Here is a 20,799-nt window from a genome sequence, read left to right as displayed (position 1 = left end):
AACCGCTAGAAGAAAGCAAAATAAATAGCCACTTATTAGCTCGGCACTATCTACCCTGAGCACTGAGCGAGGAAAGAGCCCTCCAAGAAAGAACAGTGCGTGTTCCTGGGGCTGGGGCACAACGCGGGGGTCACAACGCCCCCGCGCACCTGGACGAGTGACTGCTGCTCCCACAACCTACATTTTGGCTTTTCCTGCTGTGGTGGTGTTTGACTTTCCAGCCTAAATAGTACATCTGCAGGGGTGCTTTCATGCTGCAGTGCTGTTCTTGCAGGACAGGAAACTTCTGGTGTAGGATGGGGGAGTAAGAAAACTGATGCCCTTTGCTCTCGGGGCTACATCTTCCCTGTTATTGCCACACAGAAGCGAAGAAACTATGATTCAGTGACAAACCTGATTAGGATACTGGGAACTGGGGTCACTGGGATGGGAGCAAAAAAGGCAGACCGAAGGATGAGGCAGGCATAAAGGGCTGGAGTGCCTGAGCAAAGGGACTGGAGGCTGTTGGGCTAGGCACCTTCCTTGGTGTGCAAGGAAATGGGCATGAGCAGGAAAAGCATGAATGGTGATGACAAGAGGGTATGTGTGTGTGTAATATTCACAAAGTGGGAGAAGAAAACTTTCTTCATTACTTGGCCTGTATTTCTTTTGTTTGGATATCATATTCTGCACAGTCTCACTGAATCTGCTGTAAATTGGTGCTGACTGCTGCTGCAGTGTTGTCTCTATTTGGCCTCATGACCAGGCTTACCTTATTGTACCCCAGGGGCTTAAGGGTCTTCCAGGAACAGTGGAGGAGTCAGTCTATAGCAGAGAAAGGAAACACAGAGGACAATCTCTCACCGACGCCTTTCCCCTGCCCTGGACTTAGGATGTGACCAAAGCAAGATCTTGGCACAGAAGGTCAGAAGCACTTAGAAGCAGGAGGTATCAGGCACATCCACACTGATAAATCAAAAAAGACCAAGGTGTGCACCGTAATTCCAAGGTTGGTGACACAGACCGACTCCTGTCTCTATTGCTCGGGCATAGCCTCTGCTAGAGGAGTCTGGCTGCATTTGCCCCGCATAGCGCCTGGCTCTGGCTCTCCTCTGGGTCTCAGTGGCCTTAAGGCCTAAGGCTGTATGAGCTATACCAAATGCTAAGCATTTCTGTATGCTTTCGCAGTTCAGAGTGTCTGCAGTTAGCTGAGAGCTGTGTCATAGCCCACCAGAGAACTGTTTTTACAGCAAGTGCCAAAGGGTATGCGCTGCATCCCCCGGGGTGTGGGTAAGGGACGGGATGGGACAGGGTGCGCAGCTGGCCGGGCCATGGTTAGAGCCAAATGCGGTGCCGTGTCATCCATACCGCTCTTCGGTGCAGACCCTGCAGTGAGCTGTGCCCGGGGTTTGCGGTGGGGAGAAGCAGCTGGGGCCAGCTGCCAGGAAAGGAGGGGCATGGAGAGAGCTGGCAGGCACAGGGAGGATGAGGGGCCTCGTGCTGGGCATCACTCTGTGGCAGTCGCCTCTTTAGCTGTGTAGATGCACTCACAGAGACTTCTTCACACATGCAGGTAAGCATGGATCCGGGCCATGGTCGCCCCTGGATTTGATGGGCCAAGGCACTACTCAGAGACCTCTCGCAAGGATGTGCTAGCCATCAGGGAGAAAGATGGTCACTGCTGCCAGGGTGGCCACAAATCCAGCTCCTGTTTGGGAAGTGCAGCAGCTTGTCTCCAGTGTCCTGTGGGCTAAGCACTAGGCTGGCAGTAAGTTAAGCCAGAGTTTTCACGCTGCTTTGCCCCCGGACTCACCATGTTGGTGGATCGCTTAACCAGCTCAGCTGTGCCCCTAGACACGGATGCTGCTTCATCTCTTTTGCAATGCTGCAGTTGGTGTATCAAAGCTGCCCCTCCGGGCAGGTCTCTGCAGCACAATGCTGCGCTGTCCTAATGCAGAGCCATGAGCCAGCGCAAGTGCAGAACCTGCAGAGCTGCATTAGCAAGAGATTTCGGCAGGGCTTATTAGCCTGGGCAGAGAGCCACACTTCATGGCTTCCGCGCTGGAGTTGTGCACCGCTGAGCAGAGCTTGCCTGCATCTGCCTGCACCACCTGCGGGAGCATACCTGTCTTTCAAGATGCCTTGCCCGTGCATTTCATTTTCAAGTGCTTTAAATACTAAAAGAGTATTTTTTACCACAATTACTTCACACCTGCACATCTGCATTGTTTCTGTAATACTGGGGAAAAAATCCTTGGTTTTCATACTCTTGAGGTGTGTTGCAGAGCATGCTCTGGGGTGCTGCATCCTCCTCTGCAGTCTGATGGGGAGGGGGGAAAGCAGAGAAAGAAATTGCCCCTCAGACCTTGTCAATACAAAAATTCACAGGTATGATTTTAAAAAAATGTTTTCTCTGCTTATTATGTTCTGTAAAGGGAATGAATAATTGGGAGATGAACAGCCCTGAGGTGCCGGTGAAATGGGAAAGGAATTAGCGGGAAATGAGCAGATGGGAGGTGAGAGGTAGATGAATAGAGTCGCACGATGCGATCTGATTGATTGGCTGCAGTGTGTCACTCTGAGAGCTTGAAGCCTCCTGCACTCGGAGAAGAAAACGTGCCATCCTCCGCCTTCCTCCACAAAACCTTCCAAAGGAAGCCCAGCACAAATGTAGTATGTCCTCGCTCCTGAGGGCTGCAGCACATCAGCATTGCTGTGATGAAAAGCATAAAATGAGGAATCAGAGAACTGGAAGATGTCTTTTAAGGCAAGCATGCCATGGTACGCTGGCGGTTACTGTTAGCTCAGTGCAGGATTTTGGTATTTTATTTTTTATGGGAAACAAAACTGATACCCAACAGACGTCAATTCCTGTGAGCTGATTCACTCCAGCTGTACTCTGACAAGAGCCTTCTGAAACCAGTGCAGCTAGAAGGCCCGCATCCAGTCTTCTTACATGGTTTTTGACCGAATTTGAGATAGTTGCATTAAAATGACCACACACACATAAAGCCATCTGCTCTCTTAGATATTGATTTACATACCTATGTGGTGCTGTCATTTGAAATTTATGGCTGCCCTGCTGGAGAAACAGCTGGATAGTGTTGATTTTCCAGACTTCCAAATATTCTTGCTGAACAGTAAAACAACCATGGGGGTTTGATTGACACGTTAAATGGAGCACACTCTCACTCTTTCGCTTCAAAAGTGAGCCTGAGAATTCATTTCTATTTCCATTTTCATTTTGCTTTCCTAAGCAAAGCTACCTAGCCTGGGAACCTAGGCTAGAAAAGTCTATGGGCAATGACTTGTCTGTTAATTACTTCAGACTTAGCTCCTAGCCCATGGTGATCACATTGTACTTCTACAGGAGCTAAGTCTCCTGCATGTATCATGTTAAAAAAAGACAGGCACAGGGTCTGCCAGCTCAGGGCCCTACAGTGACCTTATCTGTGTGATACTTGTGTTAAAATTTAACTCAACTAGATACCCCACACCCAAGCATCTTCCAAACCGGTTACTGAGAATTTTTAGCAGAGGAAAGAGGAAAGCCAAAAGGTTTTGAATTCAGATATACTCATTTATAATTCCAAAGTTGCAGCACACGCAAGACATGTTCCATACTTAGGGTGAGTATTGAAGGTAATATAGCATGACACAGTCGTGGCTATGATATGTAGGAAACATTGCCTCATAAATCATAGAACTTGTTCCCCTTGGTGTTAATAGATGAGAACTCATCAGAACAGGGACCCGAATGTAGGTAACCCATGAATCATATGATATGACCATATGTTTAGAACAGGTCAGATGAATTGCACCCTAAGAACATCTATTTCTCTCTGCCATTTATAGCACAGAGTGACCATAGATGTCTGATGGTGAAATGAATCACAACACAAGTGACTAAAATGTAATGATATGAGGAGAAGGCCAATGCAATTCCTATTTCCTGCTTAGATGATTAGTTCATATCTGGCCCAGGTCAGAATGACTTGGACATGTCTTGGACATTACAAACTAGTTGCATTCATCCTGCAGAAGCAACAGCACAGGTGAGGCTCTGCTGCCTAAGCATAGGCATTTTGTATGATTTTAGGCACTGTGATGTCCTCTTGGCCTCCATCTGTTACTCCAGAAGGACATGAGTTTTCTATAAGTCTTCTATAAACCCTGGGTCATAACAGTCAGCCATGGAAGATTGTCTCAGATATCCTAAGGTGCCTTAAATGGCAGTAGGTATCTATGTTTAGCACTTGTATGCCATCCACACTGTCAAAGTTGACACCCCAAAGGCATAATGAGCTTGGAAAGAAAATCATTGCCCTGTCAGGATAGAGAGACATGAATTGGGATGGTTCAGAGAAGCTGGTATTTCTGTGGGCACAGAATCACAAAAAGGTTGAGGAAGGGACCTCTGGAGATCTACCCAAACCTCTGCTCAGAGCAGGGTCAGCTAGAGCAGGTCACCCAAGACTGTGTCCAGCTGGATTTTGAATATCTCTAAGGGTGAAGACTTCACAGCCTCTCTGGGCAACTTATTCCAGTGTTTGTCCACTCCCACAGTAAAAACATTTGTTCTTACGTTAAAATGGAAGTTCCTGTATTTCAATTTGTGCCCATCACCCCTTCTCCTGTCACTGGGTATCACCGAGAAGAGTCTGGCTTCATGTTCTCTACTCCGCCCCATCAGGTTTTTATATATATTGATATGGAAAGTCAGCAAAATAAAAATGTTTTTGTCTGGTGCCATGAACTTCTGCTTGCCATAGGGTACTGACAGAACAGCAGCCACAGCATTTACAAGACCAAAGCTTAAACCGAGCTTGCCAAACAAGGAAAGTTCTGTACTGCTCATTTACCATTTTACATCAAAATGGCTTAAACTATTGTGCAAGAGGGTGTTTTGGTGTTTTTAATGCAAAGATGGTTGCAAATTAAAAGGACTAGTCAGGCCGAAGGTACTTTGGTGCCTGACTGCAACTTATTTTTCAATAGGAGATTAAGGTGGAGTTAGATACTCAAACACCTTTCAAGAACCATGATCACATTCTACCTAAAAATTTGAAAAGTGATTGTGAAGAAAATGTTAATGCAATTAAAACAGGTAGCAGTACTTTTAAAACAGAAACTTAGTCCTAGGTTCAATACTAGAATCAGCATACAAAAACCCTTAAGTATTGTGTAAACTTGCACATACCTAGAATATGACTGCTTTCCTTGACCTGAATATGTGTTAGATACACAAAAGCAAGATGAAACCAACAGATAGGGTGCATTTTTTCAAATAGTATTTGTCTTATATTAATTTCTACAGCTGCAAAATGTAGTTACTGGTCAGTTGAAAATGCTTTCTGCAATGGTGGCCTATTGCAAATAATCTTTTTTCTGTCATTAAATAAAGTATAGCTATAGAATACATATTCCAGGATGTTCTAGGCGAGCAAAACATATCTCTCACACTGAGTTATTACATTAGACTGTGAGCTGCATTGATATATATTGCCAAAATGCTTTTCTGAGCACCTACATTTTTAATGAAGAATATGAAAAAAGTATGTTAGAATTTTGCTGAGAATTGAGTAATTTTCTTTTTGTCCTACATAAAATTTAAGTTAAAACAAAACTGGAAACATTTTTCAGCAAATGAAAAACTGATGCATTTGGAAAATGGAAATCCAAACACGACAGCAAGTCCTTTATTGTGGTGTCTTAGAAAATAGTGATGATTTTTCAAATCATTACTGTACCCTTCAGATAGATGTCTGAACTGCTTGTTTTAGGATAGGGGGCTAAGCAGCTTCTAGCAGAAAAGGAAAAGAGAGAGAGGTTACTGTTTCTGCAGGGCTTGGCAGATACCAAAATCTCAGTTGGATCCCTCTTCATGTTATTCAGAAGGGCTGGGCATAGCACTTGAGTCATCTGGCATCTTGAATTTGGAGGTCAGGTGGGCTGCAATGCATTTACTCGATGCTCCGGCTATTTTGGCTCTGTGTGAAGATGCGCAGCGTGGGACCTGCATACAGAGTTTGGGATTACGTTGCTCACAACCTGGCGTGCATCTGAGTAGCAGTATGGGAGAGAAACTGGTATCTTGCTGTTACAGATGCAAGAAATCTTTTTCTGTAATAAGGTGAGAGCAGAGATAATCAGCAGTGATCACAAAAAGCACAAAAGGCAAAATTGTGAGATTTTTCGCATTTGACTTAAAGCAGAAACTTTCCGCTGTATGCTGGCAAATGCTGTAATGGATCTTCGACGTTTTATATTCATTTTAGGGCTGTGGGTCAGACAGAAAACAAAACGCTGGTCACAGGTATTAACTAGGTACTATTCAATAAAAATTTAATCTAGTAGTCCAGAAAAGAATATAATGTGATTTGAATCCGTTCTGTATCAACTGTATCAGTTTCAAAGCCACATGGTTAGTTTTTGCTGCCATATACTACAAATATGTAAATTGCCATTTTGCATAATCTCCTGAATCAGCTGCTTTTCTATATTAAAATGCAGTCATAAACATTATGCATGTCACACTACTGTAAAAAATACACAGTGAAAATGTTTGGGCAAACATATTTTCTTTGAAAATTTTGGCATAAAGATCTTCCCATTGAACATCCAGTTTTTGTTATCTCTCTTTGGAGATCTTTTTTTCTAATGAAAAATTTTTATTATGCTGTAATGAAAGCTCTAGGCATAAGAATAAGAAGAATAATCATAAAAGTTATTCACAGTCATGGTATTCAGTCCTGATCAAGTGCTGCAGTACCAAACGATGCAATTTATTAATGATTCTTATCAAAAGAGAGGTGATATCTTATCTCATGAAATAGCTAAGGCTTAAACTGAGGTTACCATAATTAACAACTGGGAACTACAAACACGTCCTGCAGGGAATGAGGGCTACCCCTAATTTTAAAAGCTATCCATGAGAAAACTGGCTCTTCAAAACGATACTACGCACTATGCAAATGCCTGGGCTGGATGATTCTACCCCTATCTTTGAAAAAGTTCCCATTTTAAAAGTGTGCGATTCACAGAGTGATTTTGCTCTAAAAATCCATTGCCCACTCCGAACTGGGATTCAACTCCTAGGCCAAACCAGAGAAAATGGAGGATAACAAATCTCTGTAACAATAAACTCATCAGTTCCTCCTTCCACAGCTCAGTGAGCAAACACTGGAGCACACAAACCTCAGAAAATGAGAGAATCTTGAATTTTCCCACTAGTTTAAGCCCATTCAGCTTTTGTCACTGCAAGAAATCATAGTGCTCCACTTTCTGTAGTGTTTACTCATTTTTTATGTGGTGTGGGGGTTTTTTTGTCCATTAGCAGCAAAGGATAAACTATACTTCCCACCTTGAAGACAGAAATTAATTTAAAATGGACTAGCCCTGAATAAAGTTCTCCTTCAAGGGTGTAGACAAGGAGATAAAGATAAACTGCAGGACTGGGCACACCAGCAGCTCCCTCGTAGTCATATTAATTCTGGCTTCTTCACTGATCTTTGGTAACTTGTGGAAGTTCTGCCCCTTAAGCCCCTGCATCAGTAAAATGCGATTTATCTACTTGTCTTTCTCGAGATTTGTAGCAAGCATGAGCTGAGACTCACTCCTGCAAGCACTTGTACTAATGACTTTGCTTTCCAGTAAGCAGTTGCACAAGCAGTTTTGCCTAGGAAGACATTAAGCACCAACAGACCTTGTGGTATCTCAGGATCAGGCCTTTAAGTTGCTGAGTACGTTCAGCATTATGGATAGTAGCTAGGCACTATTTTGAAAGCATTTGAGATATGCAATAAGTCACACCCCTGTTCATATTCAAAGGAATGCTTCCCAAATCCCTTTTGCATTCTGCAGAAAAGAATTAAAAAGCCATAAAGATGAAAATGGAGAACAGCAAAAACCATAAAGTGAAGCAAAGGACTCCAGGAAGGTGAGTGCTTCTGCAGCCTTCACTAGCATGCGTCTCTTCTTGCTTTCAGGTCCCAGTCTGTGGTGGAAGCCGGCACCCTGAAACACGAAGACCAGGGGGAAAGCGAGAACACCCAACCGCTGCTGGCTCTGGACTGAGCTCCCACGCGCCCAACACACACAGATGCATTAACAGACTTCCACCGTACCAGAAACCCACAGGGCACACAACACACACACAAACACACGCACGCACCTGTTTTGCTTGAGAACAAGTCCTTCATGTTTCTTGACCAAGTAACAACTGTCACCAGCCATCTGTCCGTGCGGCCAACGCTGAACAAAAACTGAGAAATTTCTATTGACGCAGGAGTCTGTCCATATACAAAGAATTTCTTTCTTTTTTTTTTTTTTTTAAACTTATGACATTAAAATATTGGAAATGATGGGACTGCATTCTCTGTTTAAAGAAACCGGGGTGTGTCAGTAGAAGTTTTCCTGAAGCCTCCAGCAGGGATACTTAGTTTTATAGAAGCAAAGGTTAAATGTGTTTTAGAGAAACGCATCTCAAATTTAAACTTTGCACTGTAATTAGCAGTTTAGTCTGGCTCAGAGGGCAGAAATAGCAGCATCTATTGCTCAAGTTTTACAGAAGAATTTTGCATTAAGAAAACTAAAAAAAAAAAAAAAAAAAATCAGTGCCAGCATAATGCCATTCAACATGACACTTTGTGACTGCCTCATCCATGCTGCTTACAGGAGGTCAACTTATTTCAGTATCTAGCAAAAATTATTCTTAACTTTTGAAGCCCTTATAAAACTGTCAGCTAAGTGGAATGAGCTGTGTGGGCAGCAGACGCACACAATTTGAAATGCAATTATTTAATTTTAACGATGTGTTTTTCCACAGGCAACTCGGGAGCCTATTAGATGTGTGTGTGCGCGTGAGTGTGCGTGTGAAGGGGGGGTGCTAGGGAGACTCACTGGACACATTCACCGGTGATTAATGGTTCAATCCAGATTGTTTCATTTAGGTCACAACAGCAAATGAAAGCTCTGCAGAGCCATTTACCCCCTTCCCTCCTGCAGTCAGTGAAAGGTGTGGCCAGAAGGGTATGCTGATTGCAGATGCGGGCCATGGTTAAAACGAAAAAGGAAAACTTAGAATTAATTATTCAGTACAAGCTTCTGCTAGAAGGAAATGTGGAAGAATAGAAGAACTGAAATGCCAAAGATCAGTTTGTTATTTCTCTATTTGCTCTAGCAGCAAAGACAGTCCCATCCCTTCATTGAAATGGAAACCAGATTAAAGAAATAAATGAAAAATCATTATCAAATTGCATGTGCAGTGACTTTATTTCCTAAAATGGTTACAACCACTGTACACACCTTTAGTCTTCAATTAAATTGCCATACATTGACAATGTACTGGAACAAGCAGTTGGCAACAACATATCGAAGGTAGCAGTGTAAACCATATATATAAAATGAGATGATAACGGGCACAAGAGTTTTTAACGTGCCTCTGGAACACCCACTGAATTCGTAAGCGATATACTGAAGTGATGATACAGTTCAGCTGGACACGGTCAGCCCTAACAGATGGAGTAACAAAATACTGCCTTTACCTACAACAACATTTTATGCCCGCAGAGGGCAGAAAGGACATCCTGCCAGATCCTATCAACACACCTGGCATTTACCTGCTAGTGTTTGTACAGAATAGCCTCATTCAGACTAACCTTCTTCTGCAGCAGCATATCATTGATACAAAGCCTGGCCTCCATGATAGAGAGCGAGTCTTTAAGGCGTGGATGGTCCCAGCAAGGCAACACAGGAGTTAGAAAAAGAAGCAGAAGCTTGCAGGAACATTAAACAAATAAGACGACTGAGCCCATTTATCTTTGGGATTTCTTCCATTCCCCCTCCCCTGGCATTAGCAGCTATTACAAAAAACTAGGATGTCAGCTCCTGGAAAGAGGACACAGCTCCTTTCCCTTCCCTTCCCTGGGCTCACGAAGACTCACAGGCATTTTTATTTGTCACAGAGAATTCGCTTAAAGTAGAAAGTAAAAAACCAAACGGACAAAAAAAAAAAAACAAAACAGACAGCGCCTATTAAGTGCAGCATTGCATTGATGAAGAAATACTTTGGTTTACAATTTTAATTTGTTAATACACTTACCTCCACTGTCATTGAGCCTTTGCGAAGACCTGTTACAATCACTGTTCATGCAAGTGGGACTTGTTCTGCCCAAGAAGTGCAAGTATCACTGAAATCTAGTTCTTGAGGATTAAACCTCGCAGAAGATTAGAATTATTTACTTTCTTTAGCTATGACATGAATAAATACATATGATGCCTTGTATATAACTGTATGATGCCTGTATTTAACTGTAGGATCTTATACAGACTCTGTGCTTGCAAGCAAGGTAACTACAGGCAGGAAGGAATCGACCTCCTAACATCATGACATCTCCTGCCTTACAAACAGGGACTGTATCGCCCTTCTCTGTCATTTTCCTCTGTAAATAAATCTAAAGAAAAAAATATTTAAACTGCAATGGTTCTCCATTTTAAAAACATTTCTATTCACTTCCTCCATTGGCATTTCCGATGTTGAAAAACTTTTCCAAGATGAAATACCGGTTGGCAAACAGGAATACCTAAAATAATATACCACTTATTCACTGCATAATTTCTGTAGTTTGCTATACGTATATGTCCCCCACATGTATATTGCTAATCCAGTAACCGTACCTGACAGAAAGATATGCTCTCAGCTCCTTGAGAGACAGGCACAGAGTAGATTCCCTTCAGTGTTGCAGGAGCTGTTCATAATACACCTTGTCATGTTCAAGGCACTCAAGATTTTAAATGGCCAATATGTCACTACACAATTTAACAAACAGTGTTACTCCGGCACACGCACATCGTGGGTGGATTACTTTCATCTATTTGCCAATCGCAACCAGAAAAGATAAAGTATGACCCTTCAAAGGAACAGTGAAACAATCTGAAGGACAGCATGGATTTTTACAAATAAACCTCCAAAGTTTTTACCACTCCTTTAGTACTTACTCTGAGCTATAGAAACTGAAATGCAACATTAATAAAAATATTCCTAAACCACAAATTTTAGTTTCAACAGTTCTCGATTTCTTCTTTACAGACTATGTCTTTATTTTACAGAATTACAAAATAGTTTATAATTTGTACTGCTTGATCACTTTACAGAGATACAAAATACAGCCTCGGACTAAACAACTATCAGGAGATTTAAAAAACTTTTTTACTATGACCCCCCACAATAACGAGTACCTTATTTCCAGTTTTGCACGATTCTCCTAAAGCTCTCCAAAAGTATTTTTATATTTTCTTAAGCGTGAAACATATAAACCTTTTCCGCTTTCATGATGATTAACTGAAAGCTGTTACTTTGTTGTAGATTGTGTATAGTCTCAGTGTTATTTCTGATACAAACAACACATTAAAGCCTAATTATCATAGCTGTCTAAAACTGATTCTTGATCAGAGAGGGTTTATCAGTTTAATAGTCAAAAGGGAAATTAAAGTGCACACCTCCAGAAACTGGTTACACTAATTTATGGTGCAATCACCACGTGTTACATGGCATTACAAGATTTAATTACCTAGTAAAATACAAAATCTGAAAAGCATTCAGTTTATGGGAATGCAAGGCTCTTATCCGTGTTCTGCTTCAGCAAACATGGCAATCTGGTCACGATACTTAGGTACCACAATGTGGTCTCTGCAATACAAAACCACTGAACATTAAACAAACAACATGACTGTTCAGTGTCTTTTGAACAACAAAGCCAAAGCTGTGGACACTGTCTCCTTGCTTAGTGTTTGTCTCTCACAACCCTCGGTAACGATGCCACTGCTCTTGACAAGCCCTGAGCATCCTAGCACACCTATCCACACCCAGGTGGTTTTGCAGGCGAGTAGGTAACAGCCAGCCACAAACATCACCAGGGCACCTCAGGTCTCTCTTTCCTGTTAGTGTTCTTAGAAGTTAACAGTGGAGGGTCCTGCACCCTCCATCTCCCATTAAACAGTGCAGACCCAAAAGAACAGTGAACTGCTGAAATATCCAACCAGTTTTCTTTCTTGAAAGTAGACCTTTTTACCATATAGTAAATTCTGTACGGCAAATACAGAGCATACTGTAAACAGTACTGGGATAAGACTACTTCAGCATTATGTCATACATTTCAAGACAAGGAAAACACCATTAGGTCAATTAAAGGAACATGCTAGCACTCTGTAGGATGCTGACAGCAGAAGTTAATACAAGTTAATAACCTGAAGCTCTTTGTCTGCTCTGCATTCTGGCAGGAAACCAAGTTAGGCCTTGTCCTTCTGCCCCAAGCACAAGAAATTCTTCATATGTTTTTTTCTGCTGAATGACCACCCAAGGGCAGCCTAGAAGGAGCCCCTGGAAGGAGGTGCCCCAGACTCTCGCTGGGTAGCAAATGGATCTCACAACACAAGCTTTTGTAACGACAGGAGAAACAGAAGTTTACCACATAATCCTAAGAGCTGTCAAGCACTTTAAGATCTGAACCTACAGATGTCACATTTGCTCAGTATCTTCCGAAGTCACATTATCAAACTGCAGGTTGCCTGCTAACTAAGAAAACTATTTTGTTTTAGAAGAACAAAGCTTCACTAAGCAGCTGATTATGCAAGTTTCTGTTTGCATTTCCAGGAAGGCAAGAGAAGGCCACACTTGGCAAAAATGAAATCTGTTAATATATAGTGTTTTCCTTCTGCTGATAGCTAGAGATGCACTTATATATATATATACTGTTTTATTAAAAAATAGTGGTTGATTAAAGAAGATTTGTTCATAATTATGCTAGAAAAATACAGTTACTCAGGTAGAAAAAAAATACAAACCACACATAACCCATTCACACATTATCTACAGTTGATAACAAAGGGACATGTTCTATGCCTAAAGCAGCTAACATCACAACTGCATATTGATTTTCAAAGTTGGTTGTGTGCATGTGTTTGTAAATATCTGACATGTTGCTTCCCAGATAAAAGCCTGGAAGTATTTCCCAGATGTAGAATCACAAATCTTGTGCCTGAACATGGCCAGGCAGGTGCCATGGTTTTGTACACATAATATAGGCACGGCAAAAACACCTGCACATTCCTCAGTTTGAAAATCCAGACCTATTGCTCTTTGGCTGACAAGATTTGTATTTTCAAACTCACAGCCAGAAAAACAATACATATCAGTGCTGTATCAGTATGAAACAAAACATGGCTTTTTTTTTTTTTCCTTCTTTTTTTCCTTTTTTAAAATCAAGTCCTCTGTGATTGCAGAATGTTGTCCTTATCTCTTCTAACCCTTACAATACTTGTATTCTTCGTATGCTGGATAAATTACTCCTATTTGCATACTCCGAAGGGATTAAAGCTCCTTTGCTCCACACATCAGAAGGAACCCCTTAAATAGCAGGAAGGGTGCGTCTCTGCTGTGCTGTTAACTCAGGGTGCCACACATCCACAATGAATATCAGGCGATAATTTTCAGCATCCTGCCATACTTCATGTTCGAAAGAGTCATCAAAAATAAGAACTTTCCCTTCTTCCCAGGTTCTGCAACACAAAAAAGAACATGCTTTAAGGTAATATTTGAAGTGCCGTGGAGCAGGCAAGCTATATATCAGCTCTGAAGATGCTCTTTTACATAGGAGAATTATTTAAACAGTACATATTGCACAGTCAAGATTTCAGTACCTAATATAATGAGATTGGAATATCAGAGTTTTAACTGAAATAAACTACAGAAAGATCAGTCTAATGGACCTTCATATTACTGAGGGACTCTTTCCTCTCAGTCTGCGTAATTATGCTCGTGTGTGCCCACATACACATTCAGATATTTGCAATATTTGTTATGTGCTTTTAATGAGTTGAGTCCCATAAGCAGGGAGCATTCATCAGGCTCACAGGTATAACGCTGGTATAGTAATAAACTTCTCTCCTTTTCTAATCAGATACATATATAATGAGTAATGGAAACTGAAGGAATGACCAGCAATATGGTTTGAAAATAAATTACATTAAATCAATCTGCTTTTTCTAAAAATCAGAACAACAGAATTAGGCCCTGATCATGCTTAAAATTTCAGGGATGTTAACAGTCTTGTCCCATAAATGCATTCAAAGCACAGAGTCTAAAGATTCTTCTTCAGAGGACGGTTGCGATGCCATAGTGTACACTGGATTAACTATACTATTAAAGCTGAACTGGGAGGGCGAGACCACATAAAGCCGCTCTGCTCGCCAAGTACTGCTTAGGCAGAGCAGATCACTGAACAGACATAAGTACCCTGGGTGAGTGTTCACTACAGCATGGAAGAGCCATGTTTTAACAGTGGTACTTTTCCAAGATCTGTACCTTTGTTAGGCACAAAAAGGGATGCACGCAATTTATTCAGAGTGGCTTAGTTTTGAGCACCTCCACTGTTTAAAAAAATTAACAAAATTACCAGATTTAAAAGCAATGGCAAGAGGCAATGTAGAAGGGAGATATTGTCAGAAGAACTGGTGTTCCTGTCAATTTTATGAAGGACAGAATCACAGAATAATTTAGGTTGGAAGAAACCTTGGAAGGGCATCTAGTCCATGCCTCTGCTCAGAACAAGACTTACTGCAAAGTTAGGTCCAACTTTGAGGTTAGATGAAGTATCTCAGGTTCTCGACTAGTGGATTTTTGAGTGTCTACAGCCAGCAATATTCTACCGTCTCTTCCAGTGTTTCACTAATCTCATTGTGCAAATTTTCTTCTATCTAGATGTAATTTCCTTCACTGTCACTTGTGTCCATTACCTCTCATTCTATAACTCCACACCTCCAAGAGTCTGGCACTGTCTTCTGCACAGTCCCCCATTAGTAGTTGAAGACAGTAACCAGGCTCCTCTTTAGCCGTCTCTTTTTCAGACTCCAAACCAGCTCTCTGAGCCTCTCTTCATGTGTCGCATGCTCCAGTCTCCTAATCATCTTTTTCATCCTCCGCTGGAGTCCCTCTAGTTTATCAATGACTTTTTTTGTACTGAGGAGCCCCAAACTGGACACAGTACTCCAGAGGCAGTGTCTTGAGTGCAGAAGAGAGGGGAAAAAATCACTCCCCTCTAACTGCTTCCTACACACGTACTAGCACAGTGCAATACACAGCTAGCCTTCATCAAGACAAGAGCACATTATGACTCATGTTCGACTTGTCCCCTAGGACCCGTAAGTCCTTTTCTTCAAAGCTGCTTTCTATCCAGTCATAGAACCATAGAATCATAGAATCATTAAGGTTGGAAAAGACCTCTAAGATCACGCAGCCTGCACTGTTGCAAGGTGTTGATCTGTTATCAGTTGCAGGGCTTTGGCATTTGCTGTGTTGAACTTCAAGAAGTTTCAGCTGGCACACTTCTCCAGCCTGCCGAGACCTGGATTCATAATTTTGAATAGAGGTTTAACGCCTGGTTAAATGCAGTCCTCTTACTGTGAAAAAGCAGCAGCTGATCGGTGACCACTAATGATAATGTCACAACATGTCAAAAAGTCATTGTGCTAGTCATTTGTCACTGCCCCTCAGATCTCAATCTCACCTGTGCATTTAGACACAGCAGCTGATTATGTGTTACATGGTTTGTCTGTTGTAAAGTGGCAGTGGCATGAGCAAAGCAAATTTATTTTGCATTGCAGCAGGACAAAGGCATGGACCTGATTATACCCCTTAAGGTGAGACTGGATGAATAACAGCCAGTCGAGGCAATATTGGTCAAAAGTGTTACCTCCTAAAGCCACAATAATCCAGTTTTTGAACAGAATGCCTTAGGGGCTGAAGCAGTTCATGAGGATGGATGCCCTTAAAGGGAATTAGGAACTGTGAAGTGTAGTGATGGTAAAGAAACAAAGATCTTGTCATCAAAGATGGAAATGCATTGCTTAGCTCATTCAACTGTGTTGGTTCACAGAGAAAACTATTTTCTTTCTTCAAAAATAGGGTGAAAATGAGATTTAGACTCCCAAGTCATCTCGGTATTTTAATTTTTAATTCAACAAAAGCAAAAATTAACCATCAAAATTTATGGGGTTGTGCTGCAATGTTCTGAAGAGAAATGGAAATTTCAACTGAAATGATCATCTAAGCATGTTTTAATCAAGAGTAGATAAGCCAGAAAGCATAACATAGTAAAAAACTCACACTGGCTTGCACACAAATATCAGCCTTGAAGGCCCAGATAATGAGGCTTTTTCAGTTTTCACCTATGATCATGTGTTTTTTCTGCTACCATGTTAGTTATCTGATAACAAAAATGTTTTATGTCATACAGGCCCTGAGTCTCTGCTACTGCACTACAGTTATATTGGTACTATTCAAGTCAATGAGAGTCAACCAGTTGCAACGTTACAATGTGGTAAAAAAATCAAGCCGACTTTGGGATTTTTTTGGGAGTGTGTGGGAGGTTTTTTTGTTGTTTTGGAGGGGCTTGGGGGATTTGTTTTTGGTTTTGTTTAAGGGGTATTTTGTTTTGGTGGGGTTTTTTTGTTGCTTGGGGAGGTTGTTGGGTTTTGGGGGTTGGTTTTGGTTTTTTGTTTGGGCTTTTTTTTTTTTTTTTTTTTTTTTAAACTAAACCAAGCCTGAAAAATCTTGCCTTAAATAGCCTGAAAGTGCAGCTCAGTTAAGGACAATAAAAACTCCAAGCACCCAGATGAAGTAGCTTCAGAGGTTAAAACCCAGGACCTACCATTTGCATCATAATGGGATGGGTTGTTTTGCACAACAAAGAAAAAGTCATAAAGTTGAGAGAACTATTAGCCCCTTTTGAATAGATTACAAACCCCACCATTAGCATGCAAATAAATATTTTCTAGAAGCCTTCATGGTGTGAAAAACACTTCACAGCGGGAGCATAGGGATGATATTATTCTGCTCTGGTGCTGAGCCACTTTGGGGAAGTTTCTATACCACAAGCTCTAGTGTCACCTGTTAAAGGTGAGATCTTGGATTGGCTTCTGCATAAGGCTGTAATTCTGCACCTTCATTTCAAAACATGATTACCTTGTCTGACAGAGATGTTCGATTTTGATAACTAGAGACTATTTACCTACCGTTTTTGTGCATTGTACCCAACACTTCACAGAGTTGGGACTTCAAAATGGCCCAATGACATAAAATTACTATAGCTGTACTGAATAACAATGAGGTGTACCAGCTCCTAGCAGTTGCAAAAAGACCCTTCTGCAGGTGAAGGAGTAAAACATAGTACTAGGCAGAGCTGAGTTGCCTGTCCATCAAAGGATGAGTTGCATTGCTCTTCTAAACACCCACAATGGGTGGGCACAGAGGTAACCAAGCACAAAATTCTCATTGTTTCTGTTCTCTATCTCATACACACAGTAGTGGGACAGGAGGCCAGAAAAGGCCTGACCTACGCTAACCTTCATCCTCGAGCCAACTCTCCTATTTGGAACCACTAGTTTACCACTGCTCTGAACCACCAGGAGGGGAGGAACAGAAAATGCCCAAGGTAGGATTTCCTTCTGGCATCATTCCCTTCCACAGTAGTTCACCCTCCTCCCCTTTCATGGGTGAAGGGATGTAAAAAAGCCCCTTTCATTGCCATCAGTAGACACACTTTCAATGCTTTCAGGGAAAATCCTGCCTTTGATTCCGAATGTAGAGCTCTTACCAAAAGCAACTAAAGTTAACACATTCCAGCACAGGCTGTAGTCAGCTCTTGAGTGGTTTACATTTCAAACGAGCGAGTCCGATGCATAAGACCGAGCCAGGTTCAGGAGCCTGGACATTGGAGTGTTCGGTCTGCAGCATACCAGCAGCAACAGACGTTTCTCCACTCTTGACTTTGAGGGAGTGTTGCTACCAAGGAGGAGGTCGTTAAGCTCATTTTCCATACCACTACTGCTTCTGTTCGGGTTAAGACAAAGAAGGGTGCCAGCTGTAACAAAGGGCGCTGAGCTGTGGACACCTGCTGTCTTGGAAGCAGATCAAAACCACCACTTCGTTCACACAGACCGCTAAAGAGGCACCTAATGGTAATGCCACCACTGATCTGAATTCACAATAATGTCCTAAAGTGAAAAGACTCCACTTCTCTCCTGTTAGTCCTCTAAGCTCATTGGCTACGTCTCCCTCCATCTAAATGTCTTTCTTAAACTGATTTTGGATATTGGATTTGGATATGGAATGCTGGAAGCCAACATGTTCATTACCACCTAGATGTAGGTAGTGTAGATTGTAATACTGACTGTGACAGATTATTAAATAAGCTGTATGTTAGCAGTGACAACATTTTTGGTTATTAACAGTTGGATACTTCTATCCTCAAAAATTTGAAACATTTCTTGTTGTAGCTGTTTTCAAATGTTCTGGAAAAAAATCTTTGCTATGTATTGCAGTCATGCAGACAGGAGTGACATTTCAGTTCTCAATATCAAATATATCTGTGCATTAGTACTATGAAAATAATTCAAAATTAATGCTTGTTGCACTCAGATGCTGCAGACAAGACACAGGATCTTCCAAGAATATACGTATAGATATTAAGCATCATTAGAAGTTCACATAAGTCAGAAAATTAAGTCTGTAAGCAAAGAGCAATATAGTTAACACTATATTTTTCTTTCTATGTTTAATAATATAATGCAAAAACCTATCACATTTTCTCATATTTCCCAGGGGAGTATATGCCCCGATTGTAAATGTCTAAGCGATTGCATTTTATTTTGTTTTTTTGCACTGAGCAAACAGAGCTAAAACTGCTCTTCAAGGCAGCAAAATTTTTCCCTAAGGGGTAGGAATTCTTACTTAAAATGCACTTCAAACAAATTTGCTACCTGTGTAACTCATGGGCCAAACACTTCACAGATATCTTCATCTTCAAATCAAATTCAACTGGAATGTTTTTAACTGAATTATAACAAATAATACCAGCTAGGAAGGAGGCTTTTGCCAGAAATACAAGAGTGTTCTGTCACAGTGGTGAAAATGGAGGCACAGCTTAGTCTTAGCTTTTGCGGAATAAGCAAGAATTCTAAGTTGCCCCAAAATCAAAACAAATAGAGGAACTCTGTTGGCAACTCTATTGGACTGGCATTGTTAAAGTAAACACAGAGACTCCATGGACTAAACCTACTGTTATTTCCATGCCATAGCAGAGAAGAGCAGTTTTACCTCCAAAGATTCTTCTGTCATTGTTCGAGAACTGATATTTATATGTTTGTACCAAGAGTTAGGGTGCAAATTGCCTGTTTAACGAGATATATTACACCTCCCGATCAGTAAAACACCCCACTTTTTTTTTTAATTACATGTAGTCCCACCTCTTTTTCAGCCTCGAGGAAGGTGGGAAAAAATCCCCAAAACCCCAACCATACCTGTTCTCTTGGGCACACCGAATTCTGCAGCCTTCTTTAGGTATCACCAAGCCCAAATGCATCCTTAGCCGACAATTGGTGGGCCCTGTGTGGGGCCAGACATGAGTCCCCGGGTGCATGATAGAATATTTGATCTGCAAGAAGAGAAAGGCAGGCCTTCAACATGTTCAGCTTCACAACCATACTGCTAGGAGTTCAGAACTTCATTATATCTCATCCTTGATGATGGGCCAAAAGTGCAATGTCACCTTTTGTTAGAGTCTCAGCAACAATTGCGCTTTCTCACATCCTAAAGGCATTCAGTACTACAAAACACGTCTTGTGGGGTGTGTGTGCATGTGTAAATGTGCATATTTTTCATTTTTTTTTTTTAAATAATCATTCAACCTGAAAATAACTATCTCCTATCTACAAACAGAAAAATACTTCTTTCCTATAACGACTTAAAGATACTCTTATCATTTAAAAGACTAGACCACAGGAGACACAAGGCCTGTGTTAGCCAGACTGACCAGCCCCCTTCAGATGACAATTGGGTTTTGAAAGTCACTGTCAGCCTTTGCTGGAGCAACCATGAGATGGTGGAGTTCAGGATCATGAGGAGGGAGAAAGGCAAAAAGTAGGATCACTACCCACAGCTTCAGGTGAGCGGACTTGGGCTTATTCAGGAATCTGCTGGGAAAAATCCCATGAGATACAGTGCTGGAGAGAAGACGGTTCTAGGACAGCTGGTTGATTTTTAAGGATCACCTCGTCCAAGCTAGGGAATGGTTCATCCCCATGTGCAGGAAGCATGGAGACCCAGACAAAACTGAAACACAAAAAGGAAGTATTATACAAGAGCTGGAAGCAGGGTCAGGTCCCCCAGGAATACTGTAGAGACACTCTCTGAGCATGCAGGGATGAGGTTAGGAAAGTCAAAGCTCTCCTGGTGTTGAATCTGGAGAAGGAAGTGAAGGGCAACAAGAAATGTTTCTACAGATACATCAGCAGTAAAAGGAAGTCTAGGGAAAACATGGACCTGCTGCTAAATGTGGCAGGAGATCTGATGACAAAGGACATGGAAAAGGCTAAGGCACTACATGCCTCCTTTGCCTCAATCTCTACTGGTATGACAGACCATCAGGAATCCCTGGCACCTGAGACCAGTGGAAAAGACTGGAGCAAAGACGACTTACCCTCAGTGGAGGAGGATCACGTTAGGGAACATTTAAACAAACCATTTCCAAACACATAAAGGAAAAGAAGGTGATGGGAGCAGTCAGCATGGATTTACAAAGGGGAAATCATACTTAACCAGCTTTCTACGGTGAGATGTCTAGCTTGGTGGATGAGGGGAGATTAGTGGATGTTGTTTATCTCAACTTCAGTAAGACTTTCAACACTGTCTGCCATAAACATCCTCATTGACAAACTGATGAAATAGAAACTAGGTAAGTTGACAATGAGGTGGATTGAAAACTG

The 20,799-nt window shown here is 41.6% G+C and overlaps 2 protein-coding genes across 2 annotated transcripts in view; one reads left to right on the top strand and one right to left on the bottom strand.

Moving 5' to 3' along the window:
- CLVS1 (clavesin 1) overlaps nucleotides 1-8,398 on the top strand; it is a 93,355-nt gene extending 84,957 nt beyond the window's left edge. Inside the window, exon 5 of the mRNA XM_009576485.1 lies at nucleotides 7,968-8,398. Within this exon, the coding sequence (XP_009574780.1) occupies nucleotides 7,968-8,055 (88 nt within the window). The 3' untranslated portion in view covers nucleotides 8,056-8,398. The remainder of the gene's footprint in view (nucleotides 1-7,967) is intronic.
- A 4,822-nt stretch (nucleotides 8,399-13,220) lies between these two features.
- Nucleotides 13,221-20,799, bottom strand: part of ASPH (aspartate beta-hydroxylase) — a gene marked incomplete at its 5' end in the record, with an annotated part of 37,490 nt that continues 29,911 nt past the window's right edge. Inside the window, 2 exons of the mRNA XM_009576486.1 lie at nucleotides 13,221-13,536; nucleotides 19,336-19,469. Coding sequence (XP_009574781.1) covers nucleotides 13,386-13,536; nucleotides 19,336-19,469 — 285 coding nt within the window. The remainder of the gene's footprint in view (nucleotides 13,537-19,335; nucleotides 19,470-20,799) is intronic.

This window comes from Fulmarus glacialis, unplaced genomic scaffold, assembly GCF_000690835.1.
Source record: "Fulmarus glacialis isolate BGI_N327 unplaced genomic scaffold, ASM69083v1 scaffold2894, whole genome shotgun sequence".
Lineage (NCBI taxonomy): Eukaryota > Metazoa > Chordata > Aves > Procellariiformes > Procellariidae > Fulmarus > Fulmarus glacialis.
Note: the sequence above shows the minus strand (reverse complement) of the source record. Positions and strands in the feature narration are given on the sequence as shown.